The sequence below is a fragment of the Alligator mississippiensis genome, chromosome 2, assembly GCF_030867095.1.
Source record: "Alligator mississippiensis isolate rAllMis1 chromosome 2, rAllMis1, whole genome shotgun sequence".
NCBI lineage: Eukaryota > Metazoa > Chordata > Crocodylia > Alligatoridae > Alligator > Alligator mississippiensis.
In genome coordinates, this window is record NC_081825.1 from 291,854,154 (window position 1) to 291,869,244 (window position 15,091).

Consider the following 15,091-nt stretch of genomic DNA (forward strand, 5'->3'; position numbering starts at 1 on the left):
CAAGCAGCTACTACTAACTAGAAGTCTCCTGAGCATATCTGCGGCCAGGATCTGTTCTAATTTCTGTCATCTTTGTATGGTAACAGGGAATTTAGTACTATATACAGTTCTCACTATATATAGTGATCAGCATGAGGCTTTGGCACAGGAACACTTACGCTAGTGACAATGTGAGGGCAACTCCTACAGAGTATTTAGTTAGTGGGAGCAGGGAGATGTTAGGTAGTATCAGTCATATCCATTCTCTGTCATGGTGCAGGGACCACTGACATGACCCTGGGCTGAACCATGCTTCTGTGACAGGGCAGTGTGATCAAGAAGCCCATCCAAGCCAAGGGAAACAATGTCTAGGACACCAGATTCTGCAGCCTGCACCTTCCCAGGCTGCATCATTATCATTTAGCTGGAACTATGTCAAACAGAAAAAGCTAAAACCTAGACCTGAACACTGCCAAAATTGGAGGAAGATCAGTTCCAGACTGTACCTTGCAGGACCCTGAGATCCCTGGTGACAGGGATGTATACAGTACAGAGGTGCTTTTCTTTCCCACTAAGAAATGGCCTGATCAAGCACAGCTTAGCTGGACCCCAGGATCAGGGCCAATATCTACATTTACCATTGGAAATGAGGAGTTCCCTTTGCCGACTCAAAAGAAACAGCAGCACAGGTATGCCAGAGCACCAATTCCTGAGGTGAATGCTATCTTCATATTAACAACATAAAGAGCAGCTAGAAATGCTTATTTAACCTGGGAGGTTAGGTTATCCCATGCTTCTCTCATCTGCTGCAGGTCTTTACTGATCTCAGCCACATTCCTTTTTGACGACAGCAGCGGCAGAAAGGCTCTTTTCTCTTGGTTAAATAATTCCATAAATGACAGCATCTCCTAGGGTCAAAATGTGGAGACAATTTATGGAATAAATATTATAGTACCTTTTAATGAGGTTCCATCAACTTAACGGGCATTATGCACACGATACATGAGGTATTGTGACATGATGAGACCACTGAGACCAGTGCCACAACCATCTACCAGTAGCATTGGGACTTACAATATAGGTATCAGACCCTAGTTAGATTGTTAATTAATGTAAGGGTTAATACTGCATATTGTTCCCAAATAAACATGAAGATATATATATGTGTTAATTTTTCCAGTGCTGTAACTATTCAGCTGTATTAAAAGTGTTTTGTCTAATACTAAGCATAGGCTAATAGACCCCATAAATGCCTCTACTAAGTACTCTTGTTCCCTGGGTTGTACAAAGGGAGAAAGCATTTACTCTAAGAAACAAAGAGTATTCATGTTCTCCAGCATTCTTCCAATGACAAAAACTGGTGTCAGACCTGCTATGCCAGGGGCGGGCAATTATTTTGGGTAGAGGGCCGCTTACTGAGTTTTGGAAAGCCATCGAGGGCCGCATGACAGGCAGCCCAGGGCAGATTAACATTAATTTTCTAAATTTTTTAGGGGCCCCGCGGGCCGGATAGAATGGCCTGGCGGGCCGCATTTTGCCCACCCCTGTGCTATGCTATCACCATAGGAACTAAAATATATATGTTCTCCTTTTGGAAAAGAAATTTTATCCTAAACTTTCTTAAGTCACTTTGGTTTTGTTACTAAATCCAATGATAGATATATGATTTTTATATTAAATTTAAAAGACTATACAATATCAGGAAAAGTTATATGTGGCGGAGCACAGGGTGCTCCTGCCACTTGCAACCAGTGGGTTGCGTGGCCCCGGTGGGAAGGGGGCCACCGATGAGGAGCCCGAGAGGGGCGGTACATTGAGCCCGGTAAGGCCAGCACAAGAATAGGCCTCAAGGGGGCAGGGTCCTGCGGTAGCAGCCCAAAGGGGAGAGTCCCCACGACTGGCCCATGCTGGGGCCAGGACCAGGATGATCAAAAGGGCCAGGGGCCCACCGTGAGGGATGCTCAAGAGCCGGGGGCCTGGGGTCCCGACTAGCCTTGAGGTGGGCCAGGGCAAGAGGCCAAAGGTTCCGGGGGAACCACACCCGAGAGGGGAAGATAGCTTCGGGAAAGGAGAGAGCAGGACGATGAGCCCAGTTGGGAGGTTGGTAGTGCGTGGGTCCTATAAGACCAGAGGCTCGAATAGGGGGAGCCCCAGTGTGAGGGGGCGGTGATGAGAGGCCCCAGAGAGGGGGCAGTGATTTTGGGAAGAGAAGGATGCCCAGAAAGCATTGAAGAGACAATGGGAGCTCTGGAGAATACTCGTAGATAGGCAAGAAACCTCAGGAAGGAGGGAGTGTTACAAGGGATGTGCAGAAGGAGACCTGGGATCTAGATGGAAGAAGAGGGGCAGGGTACCCCAAACAGTGGGAAGCAGCTCTCCCAGGAGGGAGGAGGCGGTGAAGAAAGAAAAGAGGGAAGCCTAATTTGCACCCTACCAGGGATGGCTAACGTGGGGGGACTACTTTTGGCAGGGTAACTCCCACGAAATCCCACGTGATGCCCCCCTGGGTAAAAGGCGAGGAGGAGGCGCCTTAAAACCTCCGCCACTTATAAGAGAGACGCCGGGTGCTGGAAGAAAGGCTGAGAAGACCCACTGAATCCGACCAAATTTGATGAAAAGGAAGATCTACCTCGGTCAGTTTGATCTTGGGGGGGGAGGTGTGTTGCAGGGCACCTCGGTACCCCTGCTCCTAGAAAGGAGGAACTGCCAGGGAGCGAGTGAGCGTGCCCTGGCCTGACATGACGAGCCCAGCTGAGGCTGGCTCAGGTAATGAGCGCAGCTGCGGGTTGCCGGAGCAACTAAGCGGAGCCAGCTGCCTGTAGGGGCCAGGGCCTGGCCCTTATAAAGCTCAGGGCTGAGGCCAGGCTGGCAGTTCCCTGCCAGCAGCCTGGGAGGCAGCAACATCGCCTGGCCTTAGGGCTGCTGTGAATGACCTGGAGGTAAGGGGGAGCTGCAAGGGGTTGGCAGGAGGCTCCTGGTCCTGGGCATGACCTGAAACTGCACCCTTCCGGGAGTGGGTGGTCTGGTGGGGCTCTCAGTGGCGCGGGAGCCCCCAGGAAATGCCAGGCCAGTGATCACCCCGGTGAAAGGCGGGTCAGGGCGCCTTAACCCCTAGCTCCTACTACCATCGGGTGGGTGACCCCTGAGTTGGATGAGGGCCGAGAGGGCCCATGTGAGGAGGGCCAAGAGGGCCTGAGTGTGTGAGGGGCCCAGAGAGGGCAGACCCCGAGAGTGGGAGTGATGTGGGCAAGGTGCCGCGGTTGCTCCTAGGAGGAAGGGAGTAGTGGCACAGTGAGGCCCAGTGTTAGTGAGTGGCTAGAGAGACCCAGCCCGAAGGGGAGAGTCCCCTCGACTGGCCCATGCTGGGGCCAGGACCAGTGAGGGTCAAAAGGGCCGGGGGCCCACCGCGAGGGACGCCCAAGAGCCGGGGGCCTGGGGTCCCGACTGGCCTGGAGGTGGGCCAGGGCTAGGTAGCCAAAGGTTCCGGGGGAACCACACCCGAGAGGGGAACAAGGCTTCGGGTGGGTGAGGTAGCCCAGATGACGGCGGAGTGGCCGCCTGAGTAGAGAAGACCATAGTGGGGTTGCGTAGAAGATTCTGGGGCCCAGTGTGGGGCCAGTGAGATGTTGAACACCATGATGCCATCTGCGAGGCTTGGGCTGTGGTATTAGGGGAGGTCGGAGCCGCAGAGCGCCCCTGGGCATCGGGGCAGTCAAAGGGCAGCCTCCCGCTCAATTATCATCATAATTGAACTTATTATCATCAAAGGCGTGGTGGGCGAGATGAGCGGGCGGTTGCCCAGAGACAGGTGGGCGGGCCATGAAGAGCTCGGCCCTGAGTAGGCCTGCTGTCACGGTGACAGGCGGGCGGGCCACAGAGTTCGGCCGCGGGAGGCCCCCTGTCACACTATATTTTGGCAGTTTGTTTAATATTACATTTTGCAAATATTACAGCATTCAAAAATGTCATTCAGATACTACTTACCTGATACTTCTTGCAGAGTGTTTCATTTTCTGTATCAGTCAACAACTTTTTTAACTTCATTTCTTGCATAGTCAGCCAGCCTAAGGCCTCTTTTACTTTCCCCTGGTAATTACAGCAGAACATTCAATTTTTTAAATTCTGCAAGATTTATTTGTAGTTTGCACTGAACCAAAAAATAGCATGTGTGTGCATGGGTGGATCTAGGAATTTGAAAAGTAGAGTGCAGATGGTGTGGTGCATCATAACATACAGTACAACTGTGAAGACCCTGAGAGGGCAGGGATGTAGGTGGCCCTGCATGGAGTAGGGTTGAACGGGAGTAGGCCTGAAGGGCTGTGCATGAGTGGGGCTGAGAAGGGATGAACAGGGAGTAGGCCTGGAGGGCAGTCCCAAGGGTGCATTGAGTAGGCCTGAACTGGGAGTAAGTCTGAAAAGCAGTGCAAGGGCCAGCCCCATGAGTAGTTGAGTGTGAGGGTGATGAGAAGACCCCAGGATGGCACATGGTGTAGAGGCCCTAGAGTGGGCATAGTAGGAGCCCCATGTGTGGGGAAGAGGACAAGGTATGTTTGTGGATGCCTGAGGCCATAGTTTGGGCCAGAGGCTGAGTGGGGGGGCCCAGCCAGAGAGTTAGGGGTGAGTCCCGACCATGGTAAGTCCTCTACTGCAAAGGGGTCAAGTGTGGGTTGAAAGAAAGACCTAAAGGTTGAGCACAATGACCTGCTGCTCCAGGGAGGGAGGGAGAGTCTCCGTGAGGCCCTGGAGCACCAGTCATGGTGTGGGTTACGAGCATCATGTGGATGCCCTCTGCAAGGCATGGGTTGCTGTGTGGGGGAGGTTTTGGAGCCACAGATCGCGCCACTGGCATTGGGGTGGGAAATGGGTAGCCTCCTGCCTAAGTAAGACACCAATTATTGAACAAGGCGTGGCAGACTAGAGAGGTGGGCAGTTACCCCAGAAACTGGTGGGCGGGCCATCCCCTAATTGGCCCCAGGAATGCCCCCTGTTACAACAACATGTATTTTTCTTCAGATAAGAAGAAACTGGAAGTTTTATTAATACGCTAGGGGCCAAAATTATATTATTTGATTTAAGAGCAAAGCAAAAAAACATATAACTTTATTGGAGCGTGCATTAATTTGCTGTATCATATTTTATGTATCGAAAACACAACTAGGCAAAAAAAATAATCAAAAGGTTATGTTTCTTTAGTCCTGCTGTCATTAGAATTAAATGTACATCTCTTTCAGATTCATAAAACAAAATCTAGCCTTCTCGAGCATCTTGACAATGCATCTAAAACTTCACTGAAAATTATTTCAAAACCTGAGTTAATGTTCACCTAACTTAAAGTTTCCACACCAGAGTTAAGGTTTTTAGCTAAAGTTAAAAAAAAGTCTGCAGCACTATGAAATAGAAGCTACATTAAGAGGAACAGCCAACAGACAGCAACATTGCAAAAGAAGAATAGTTTGATTAGTGGAACGTTAAATCCATTTAAAAAGAGAGGGTTGTTAAAACCTGTGGAATGAAGAGTTTAGAAGGAATCAGGTAGGTAATAATGAGACATGAAGTCAACTGATTCTTTCACTGCTGCCTGACTAGAAATGCTGCTGCCACTGTCAGACAGCTAAGTTTTAAATTCTGGGTGGACCAGAAATTAAAGTAGGGTGCGAGTGCACTACTATTCCCCACCTGGATCTGTCCCTGAATACATGAAAAGAAATTAGGCCTCACTACTGACCTGACACAAAACCAAATGAAACCAATAAAATGACTCCCCTTGATTTTAATGAGCTTTGGATCAGGCCCTATGAATACAAGGAAGCCAGCAGTTTCAAAGTGGGTGCTTGAAAGCTCCTGCGTTCAACAAGGCACCTGAGGTCAGTGGTATTACAAAACTGTTCTAATTGGTCTAAATGCAAACAGCACAGCTCCTAGGTTTTGAAGGAACAAACAAACTATAGAATGAGGAGCTGGGATGACTTACTCTGAACTGCTAAAATCAGAACTTCTCTTGGTACATAAATTTGGTACCTAAACCTGCCTAAATTTAGGCATTTCCATTTAGGCAAAAAGTGTTGAAAATTCAGGCTGGAATAAATATGGAAAAAAAAAATTTACTAACTAAAAAGTGCTGGTTGCAACAAAGCTTTCATCTACATTGTTAAAATCAACCACAATATGGCCTTGGCTACAGGAAGGGAGTGCCAGGCATAGTTAAAATACATTCAGTCTTGCCAGTGTATACAGGATCAAGTCAGGTTTTACAATTGTTTCTGTACTGATGTTGTCTTTGGAAAGGATTTACTGAAAGTCTTAATGAGAGTGATGAAGAGCCCAAAGAACATTTCTTTGACATGGGTCAATGATAAATTAAATTATGTACCTGTAAATCTTCTTCAGTGACCGGGAAACTCCTGGAATACTGCAGAAACTGAGCCACATAAGTCATAATAGATTTTTCATCTGGATCGATAACATCCACATCTGCAAGAGGCAGCCAAGTATTATTAACATCTTCCAACATTCTTCTAATTTTGAGCAAACAATTACAGATGATTCTGCAATCATTAAAATATACAACTATGTTTCATCAATTCTAGTGAGGCTTCATTGACAGAACTCAGCATTTAATGGATTTTTCCTTTGGAATTTGATAATGTAGCACAGCAAAGTAGAAAAGAGATGGGCAGTTGCTGAGATGACAAATATGCAGCTTTATATTTTTTCTTCCATAGGATGTTTCTAAAATTGTTGCCAACTCAAAAGTCCTGATAGTTCAGATTTACTGTGGGCTAGGCAGTAAAGGGCCTCATGTTTGAGCATTCTTATAAAAAAAAGAAAGAGTAGCTTTACTTTAAATCCTGACTGTCACCATCATTAACCATTAAAAATTGTATTGGGTATAAATCAACAAAAGTCTGACAATATTAGTATCAGGCCTCAGAGCAAGAAGATGAAAAACAATAATTTACCTTCAGGTTCAAGGAGTCTTGGAATACTTAATTCATGTTCAGCAATTCTGAAGGCTTCCTTCAGGTTTTCTTTGTTGGATCGACACTTTGCTCTGTCCATGTCAATTAAATCAGGTCTTAAAGCATGGATGACTGCTAAAAAAGCCAGTCCATTCCTCCAGCTTGTCCTGAAATCTGCCACGTTGATGGATCCATGCCTGCCCCCAAAATTATTAAAAATATAAAACGTGTAATTTTTTCCTCAAAATATCCACGTATTCATTTAAGAATGCAATGTAAACCATATCATGTGTTACCTGTGGAACCTATATTCTGTGTAAGCTGGCTTAGCCCATTATGCCCAGCCAACAAAATCATTCTAACAAAATGTAAAACTGAAATATTCTTCACTGTTGAATGCCAGGCAGTTTTTACTTCTTACTCGGCACGTCTACACAGGAAGTTTACTGCAGAGTTGCCTAATTAAAGACTCGGTGTCTACACATGTGGCCCTATTAGTACACAAGTACCATCCTGCAGTGGCATTATGTAGTGCGGCGCAATGCACATGTAGATGCTGATGGGGCTGGCTAGGGCATTAGGATGCTTCAGTATGGGGGCTGCTTGCCAGCTAGCCCCAACCGCAGCACCCTTGTGTGCCAGCCAGCTCCTCTACAGCACGCTGAGGTGGGTTGGAGCAGCTCCAGGCTGGCAGACTGACCCCCAGGGCTCCCTACCAACTGGGGCTGCTCTGACCCAGCTCAATGTGTTGCAGTCCCAGGTGCACGTGTAAACATGGCACCTGGGAGCAATAAACTCTGGTGGAAACTGTGCTGGAGTTTACTGCATCACACTAATTGCATATGTAGAAGTGCCCACTCTGTCCTTGAAACACTACTTTGAGGATCCATTTTTCAATGCATTTGAAGTAGCTATCTACATTTTGTAGGAAGAAAAGCAAGGAAGAAAACACTAGTATCAGCAGAAGAACATTCAGATCTTTTTTTGTTTTACAAGACAATGGAAGTTGGGTACCTTCGACCTTTTTTAAAAATTTCAACCTGAAAACATTTTGTTACTTCAGGGAACTTTTTTTTAGAAAATGCTAACTTGAAATAGAACTAGAAAAATTTAAAAAAATTAGAGAGGAATCCCATCATACAATGAGCCAAATCAAAAGCACAAATCGCAATGAGTTCTAAGACAACAACTCCTCAAAAATGGTTCAGGTTTCATGGAAAAATGAGTCTGGTAACTGAGATCATAGCATGAATTCCTGTAATCTCACTTGATTAAAATGTGAAGACCTAAGGATTTAGCAAAAGTATATTAAACATACTGGGCACATCTACACAAGACAGTTAATGCGCATTGGACTAATTCTACTGTACATTAGAGCAACTGGCAAAAACTGTGCTAATGCACAGTATTAATGAGCAGTATTCATTAAACAAATTAATTAATGATTAATTCATGTGCAATATTAATTTAATTCATTGAATTAGACCAATGGGCATTAAGCACCACACAAAAAGTGTTCGTCTGCACTAATGTGCATTACACTGCATTAAAGTTTAGTACCTTTTATTACTTAATGCATTAATAAACATGTAGATGCGCTCGCTCTAATCAAATTAATCACTAATGCTGCCAAGAGCAGTACAACCTCATTGTAACAAACCTTACTTATAACAAACTCCACTTTTAACAATCCCAACAGCAGGATTCTTTGTTTTCATTATTATGATGCAGGAAATGGACTAACCCTATTACACTAAGGTTGCACTGTAGATTTTAACACTGTTGAATGAACCAGGAAAAAAAAGATAACAAGGAGACTATTTGTGTTTACATGCAAACCTTGCAAACCCAACAAAACATAGTTAAAATACAGAAAAAATTAAAATTCAACTCCTGACAAATGTTGCAAGAATCTACTGCAGGAAAAACTTTGTGTGCTGACAAATGCCCTAATTTGCCATTAATATCAATGGGACATCAGTGGGATGATAACAAAAGGTGGCAGGGAAAAAAGGGCTGAGGCTTTGGTAAAATTTTGTAAAAAGTATTTTACAAAGACACTGGGTCTTCAAGGAAATGTAAAGCCCTGGTGGCAGGATGGGTCTCCCATTCCCTGGATGAATGCCCTAACCACTCAGGTACTGGGGCTTGACCATGGGAGGACCCTCCCTCTCCTTGTGCCCCACATTTCCAAATTTATGCCCAGGTACATGTATATGTGCACAACTAGTGCATAGCCCACTAAACATGCTCAGTCTGTACATTCACACAAGTACCCACAGTGCAGAAGGAGAGCTCAAAACATCACTTGCATGGCTAGAAAACTGCCACAGGTGCACAAAAGGTAACAGACTTCCACATTGGCCTTGCAGATGCACCTGCATATGCTTAACACTGAACTGCTATTGCTCTCATTGAAACAAATGTGACTGGCTGCAGTGGGTAAGCCAAATATAAGCATAAATCTTTGTGGGATGAAAGCCTGAGTCATCTTAAACATAGAAGTCTTTAGCTCCCATGGCTCCTTCTTCTGACTCTTGAAGTCCTCTGGAGGGAACACATATGAGCTGGGATGCTCGTTATTTCTAGACACTTTTTTTTTTGTTAGACAAATTGTTGGATGATTCCTTTGTTTCTCAGAGAGCCAGTAAATGCCAATCCAATAGGATTAAAATAGGCAAATCACGCAGACGCTGTACTAAGAACATCACATAGAGAACTGGGTCAACCGATCAAACAGAAAGCCAGCCAACTCACATCTGTGTTTCATTAGCAGAATTAGCTCCTAATACTTACAGTAAAAAGTTTTGTGTAAAAATGTTCAGACTTCAAATTAAAACCAAAGTTCTGTTCAAACTGATTGGCCATGTCGCCTACACTCTGAAGCAATCGCCCCTTCTTTTATACCTCATCACCTCTAAGCCTCTTTTATACCTCACGTATGAGCCTTACATTGAACACTGCTCCTTTGCCCACAGCAGAAGGGCCTTCTTTGCAGACATCTTCCACCGTTTCTTCACTTTAGCACTTCTTTTAGGCGGTGGGCTTGCAGTTGCAGATGAGCCAACGACACTCGAAGAATCAAGAGAGGGTTGATTGTAACTACAAGCAAATGTGCAGGCAAGTTCTTCGATCTACCAGAGATGGAGAGTTTAACCTTAATTTCAGTGAAAAGTAACCACAAATACCAGCTGCAGAGACCCCCTAATAATAAGATGGAATTTAATTATGGCTGAGGTAGCAGTCTATCACAAAACCTTGTCCTCAGTTCCTTATATCTTTGCCAAATTTGACATTTGAGCGGAAATGTTCCATACATAGTGTCTGTCTCAAACAGTTTGGTCCTAAGCTACTTAGGGCCATGTGGGCATACACAACTCCCATGGAAAAAAAACTCAGGAATCATGCACACATTTGCAGACAGAATTTCGGAGGTTTGTGATAGTCATTAAAAATATTGAGCTACATCATGCTGCTTTCAATCCTATTTTGCTCAGGCTCATAAAATTAATTGAGTAATGATTTTAGAAGATGCAGCTATAAGATAGAAATAAAGTGTGTTTGAGACCTTACTCATTTGAGCCAATATTTTAGGGTTGACAGCAAAACAACCTCACAGTTTGTGTTTAGGTGTAACTCACTTCATGTAATGACCATAGAATTCCACAACTTGTTATCCGCTTTTCCTCTGCTAAAATACTTCATTGCATCACTGAAATACTTACATGAAAATGCGATATGATTGTCCATATTAGGCCAAGCACAATGGAAGGTTTTCCCTCAATAATGTCAGCAACATGAATATTTATGAGCTTGATCTGTAAAAGAAGAGGTTCATTGTTTAAAAAAAGGAAAATGTTCCAAAAGCTAAACTGGCTTTAATTATGAATTTGAAAGTTACTTTTAAGACTTACTGATTTGTTCTTTAAAAATGCCAAGGCATTTTCTATGTTGCTTCTGCACTGGAAGGTGTTAAATCCTTTCTCCCGTGGCTATAAAGTAAAAAGAACATATTACATCATTAGCTGCAATGATCTGTTTTATTTTATGTTGTCATTGTCCTGGAAAGATTTATGTTTGGTCCTCTGTGCAGTTGTAAAGTTTTCTTTGACTTCCAGGATGCAATATTGAGGCACTTACAAGTATTCCCATCAACTACAGTGCAACTGCTAACACACATAAGACTTAAACACAGATATAAATCTTTGCAGGAGTTTGACCAATGTGGGGCAGGAGGGGTATTATTTTATCTTACCAATTGTTGACCTGAAAGTACTTCCAACAGGTCCAAGAGCACATGTCCTCGCTTGATGTCTGTATATAGGTCTGAGATTACAGAAGAAGGTACATGCTGCAAAATAATGTGTTGGATACTAGTTACACAATATTTGATCATTTTGAAATCACCATTTTACAAAGGATCGTTCATTGCTTCACTTCCTGGTTTCTTTAACAAAATTTACTTCTTTGACTTTTTAAATTCAATTTACCATTTTTATTAGTTTCAACAGACTGTATTAAATGGATTCCTTTTCGAGTGTAGGGCCCCAGTTCTAGCAAGTAACCCTATTCGGAAAGTGTGTACAGGTATGCTTAATTTTAAGTAAATACAACCAGTTGATTTGGGGCACACACTTAAATGATTACAGTACTTGAAAAAGAGTGAACTTAAGCATTGGCTAAGTGCTTTTCTGTGCTACAGCCAAGAAGATTATGTTTCCAGCTATCCCCTTAGGAGAGTATAATGCAGCTCCGATGCAAATTTTCCAGTAACTAATTTTGAAAAAAGATGAAAATAAAGAAGAGCAATTAGTTGAATGTTCTCACTTTTCACCAATGAACCTGATGGTCTTCATCTTTCTCCTAAAGGTAAGAGTCTATTCTCTTACAGGTTGAATGATCATCTCCAAAGGACTAGGTTTATCGAGGGATGGGGATGCAGTGGACAAAGAGAACCTAGCATCAGAGAGCCAAGAGCCATGCACTGGATCCACCCAGGTAAGCACTAAGGTAGGCACTAAGGGGCCCAATAGACATCAGGACGGGGGGGGTACCAAGGGCACCCACTGGGGGGCTTAAAAGTCTCTACACTAATGCTAGGAGTATGGGGAACAAGCAGAAGGAACTTGCACTCCTGCTTGCAAGCAACAAGTTCGAGCTGGTTGGGCTAACTGAAACCTGGTGGGACCCAACTCACGATTGGGCGGTAGGCATTGAAGGTTATAGGTTGTACAGATGGGATAGAGTGGGGAAAAAAAGGTGGGGGCATGTTGCTCTCTATGTTAAGGAGCAATATACATGTTCTATAATCAAGATGGGATCAGAGGAGGGCCAAACTGAGGTACTGTGGGTTAGGATACAAGGGGCTTGGGGGGAAAGGGACTTGGTAGTGGGGGTCTACTATAGACCACCACACCAGGAGGATGAACGAGACTTGGACTTCTCCAGACAGCTCTCAGAGGCCATACGGTCGAGAGATATGGTTGTTGTGGGTGATCTAAACTACCCGGACATCTGCTGGGAGGATCAGTCAGCCAGGACTAACCGCTCATGTAGGTTCTTAACCTGCATATAGGATCTCCACCTAATGCAAGAGGTATATGATCCCACTAGTGGGAACACCTTGCTGGACTTCGTGTTAGCTACAGAGGATGACCTGGTGGAGGATCTTCAGGTACAGCAAAAGCTCTGTTGTCTGGCACCCATGGGGAATAGGGGGTGTTGAATAACCAACTATGCTGGTTACCTGGGAGGCATCTTTGCCTGGTTGGGCAAAAACGCTCCTCCCACCGCATCCAGTGAGTCAGTGTGCCAGGGGACAGGCACCACGCTGCCCCTCCTGCCCCTCTCCTGGCGTCAGTGTGCTGGGTGATAGGGAGGGGTGCCCCGCGCAGGCTGCTTTGCCCCACGCAGATTGCTTTACCCCAGGCCATGGCCCGAAGTGGGACTTGGCGAAACCGGAAGTCCCACTTCCGCTTTCACTCTTGCCATGTCAATTGGCGTCAACCAGCATGCATCAACTCACATTTGTAGGAGTCCAGTGGGTAATATAATGCTGAAGGTTCAAACAGCACGGGTTCATAGCAGGTAGATCCTGCCTGACTAACTTTGTTTCTTTCTATGATCAGGTCACTAAATGCTTAGATGCAGGAGTCAACGTAGATGTCATCTACTTAGACTTTAAGAAGGCCTTCGACACAGTATCCCATCCTATTCTCATAAACAAACTGAATGGCTATGGTTGTGCCATAGACAATTACACAGTCATGGGGGTGGCAAATTGGCTTAAGGATCGTACCCAGAGAGTGGTGTCAACCTGGAAAGATGTGGGCAGTGGGGTCCCCCAAGGCTTGAGATCCTTTGGCTAGTGCTGTTCAATATCTTCATCAGCAACCTGGATGAGGGCATGTAAGTTTGCAGATGACAAAAAACTATGGGGCGAAGTAAACACACTGATGGGAAGAAACTGAATCCAGGTGGACCTGGACAGGCTGGAGAACTGGGCAGAGAACAATAGGATGTGGTTCAAAAAGGACAAGTGCAAGGTGCTGCACCTAGGGAGAGGGAATCACCAGCACACCTACAGACTGGGGGTGACCTTCTCAGCAGCACAGCAGCGGAGAGATCTCAGAGTCATTGTCAACTCCAAGATGAATATGAGTCATCAATGTGACGAAGTAATTAGCAGAGCTAACCACACGTTGTCATGCATTAGTAGGTACATGACGAACAGGTCTAGGGAGGTGCTCCCCCTTTATGCAGCACTGTTCAGGCCACAGCTGGAGTACTGCATCCAATTCTGGGTGCTGCAATTCAAGAGGGATGTGGACAACTTTGAGAGGGTCCAGAGGAGGGCCACTCATATGGTTAGAGGCCTGGAGGGAAGGCCCTATGAGGAAAGGCTGAGGGGCCTGGGCCTTTTCAGCATCCACAAGAGAAGGCTGAGGTGGGGATCTTGTGGCAGTATACAAATTCACTCGGGGGGCAGCAGGGAATAGGAGATGCTGTTTACCAGAGCACCCCTTGGAATAACAAGGAACAATGGCCACAAGCTGATAGAGAATAGATTTAGGTTGGGCATCAGAAAGAACTTCTTCACAGTAAGGGTTGCCAGAATCTGGAACGGGCTTCCAAGGGAGGTTGTACTCTCCCCATCCTTGGGGGTCTTCAAAAGAGACCAGACAAGCACCTGGCTGGGGTCACATGACCCAACACTCTTTCCTGCCATGGGCAGGGGGTCAGACTCAATGATCCACTGAGGTCCCTTCCAACCCTAGCATCTATGAATCTATGATGTTCAAATACTAACTGTCAATTATAGAATCATAGAAAATGAGGTTTGGAAGGCACCTAAGGAAATCATTTATTCCAAACCCCTGCTCAAAGCAGGCCCATCCCCAAATAGATCATCCCAGCCAAAGCTTTGTCTAGCTGGGTCTTAAAAACCTCCAAGGATGGAGCTTCCCTCACCTCTCTGGGTAACCTGTTCCAGTGTTTTACTACCCTCCCAGTGAGAAAAATCTTCCTAATATCTAACCTAAACTTCCCTTCCTTCAACTTAAAACCATTGCTCCTTGTTCTGTCACCTGCCATCACTGAGAACAGTCCAGCTCCATCCTCTTTCGAACCCCACTTCAGGTAGTTGAAGGCTGCTATCAAATCCCGCCTTGGTCTTCTCTTCATCAAACTAAATCAGCCCAGTTCCCTCAGCCTCTCTTCAGAAGTCATGTGCCCAGCCCCCTAACTATTTTTGTTGCCCTCCGCTGGACTCCCTCCAATTTGCTCGCATCCTTTCTGTAGTGGAAGGCCCAAAACTGGACGCAGCAGTCCAGATGTGGCCTCACCGGTGCTGAACAGAGGGGGATAATCATGTCCCTTGGCCTGCCGGCAGGTCACCTACCAGTGCAGCCCTGTATGCCATTAGCCTTCTTGGCAACAAGGGCACACTGCTGGCTCATATTCAGCTTATTGTTCACTGCAACCTCCAGGTCCTTTTCTGCAGAGCTGCTGCCCAGCCAGTCAGCCCCAGACTATACTGGTGCATGGGATTGTTCAATCCTAAGTGCAGGACTTTGCATTTGTCCTTGTTGAACCTCATGAGATTTCTTTTGGGCCAATCCTCCAATTTCTCTAGGCCATTCTGAATCCTAGCC

General features: G+C 45.4%; 1 protein-coding gene across 6 annotated transcripts in view; it reads right to left on the minus strand.

Moving 5' to 3' along the window:
• The window catches only part of SYNE2 (spectrin repeat containing nuclear envelope protein 2), a 287,230-nt gene that overhangs the window by 213,764 nt on the left and 58,375 nt on the right, over window positions 1–15,091 (minus strand). For all 6 annotated transcript variants that reach the window (XM_059723316.1, XM_059723319.1, XM_059723320.1 and 3 more), the window contains exons 4-11: window positions 11,194–11,289; window positions 10,853–10,930; window positions 10,664–10,756; window positions 9,891–10,072; window positions 6,939–7,135; window positions 6,350–6,450; window positions 3,964–4,065; window positions 750–887 (exon numbers count right to left, since the gene is read on the minus strand). In XM_059723316.1, the coding sequence (XP_059579299.1) occupies window positions 750–887; window positions 3,964–4,065; window positions 6,350–6,450; window positions 6,939–7,135; window positions 9,891–10,072; window positions 10,664–10,756; window positions 10,853–10,930; window positions 11,194–11,289 (987 nt within the window). The remainder of the gene's footprint in view (window positions 1–749; window positions 888–3,963; window positions 4,066–6,349; window positions 6,451–6,938; window positions 7,136–9,890; window positions 10,073–10,663; window positions 10,757–10,852; window positions 10,931–11,193; window positions 11,290–15,091) is intronic.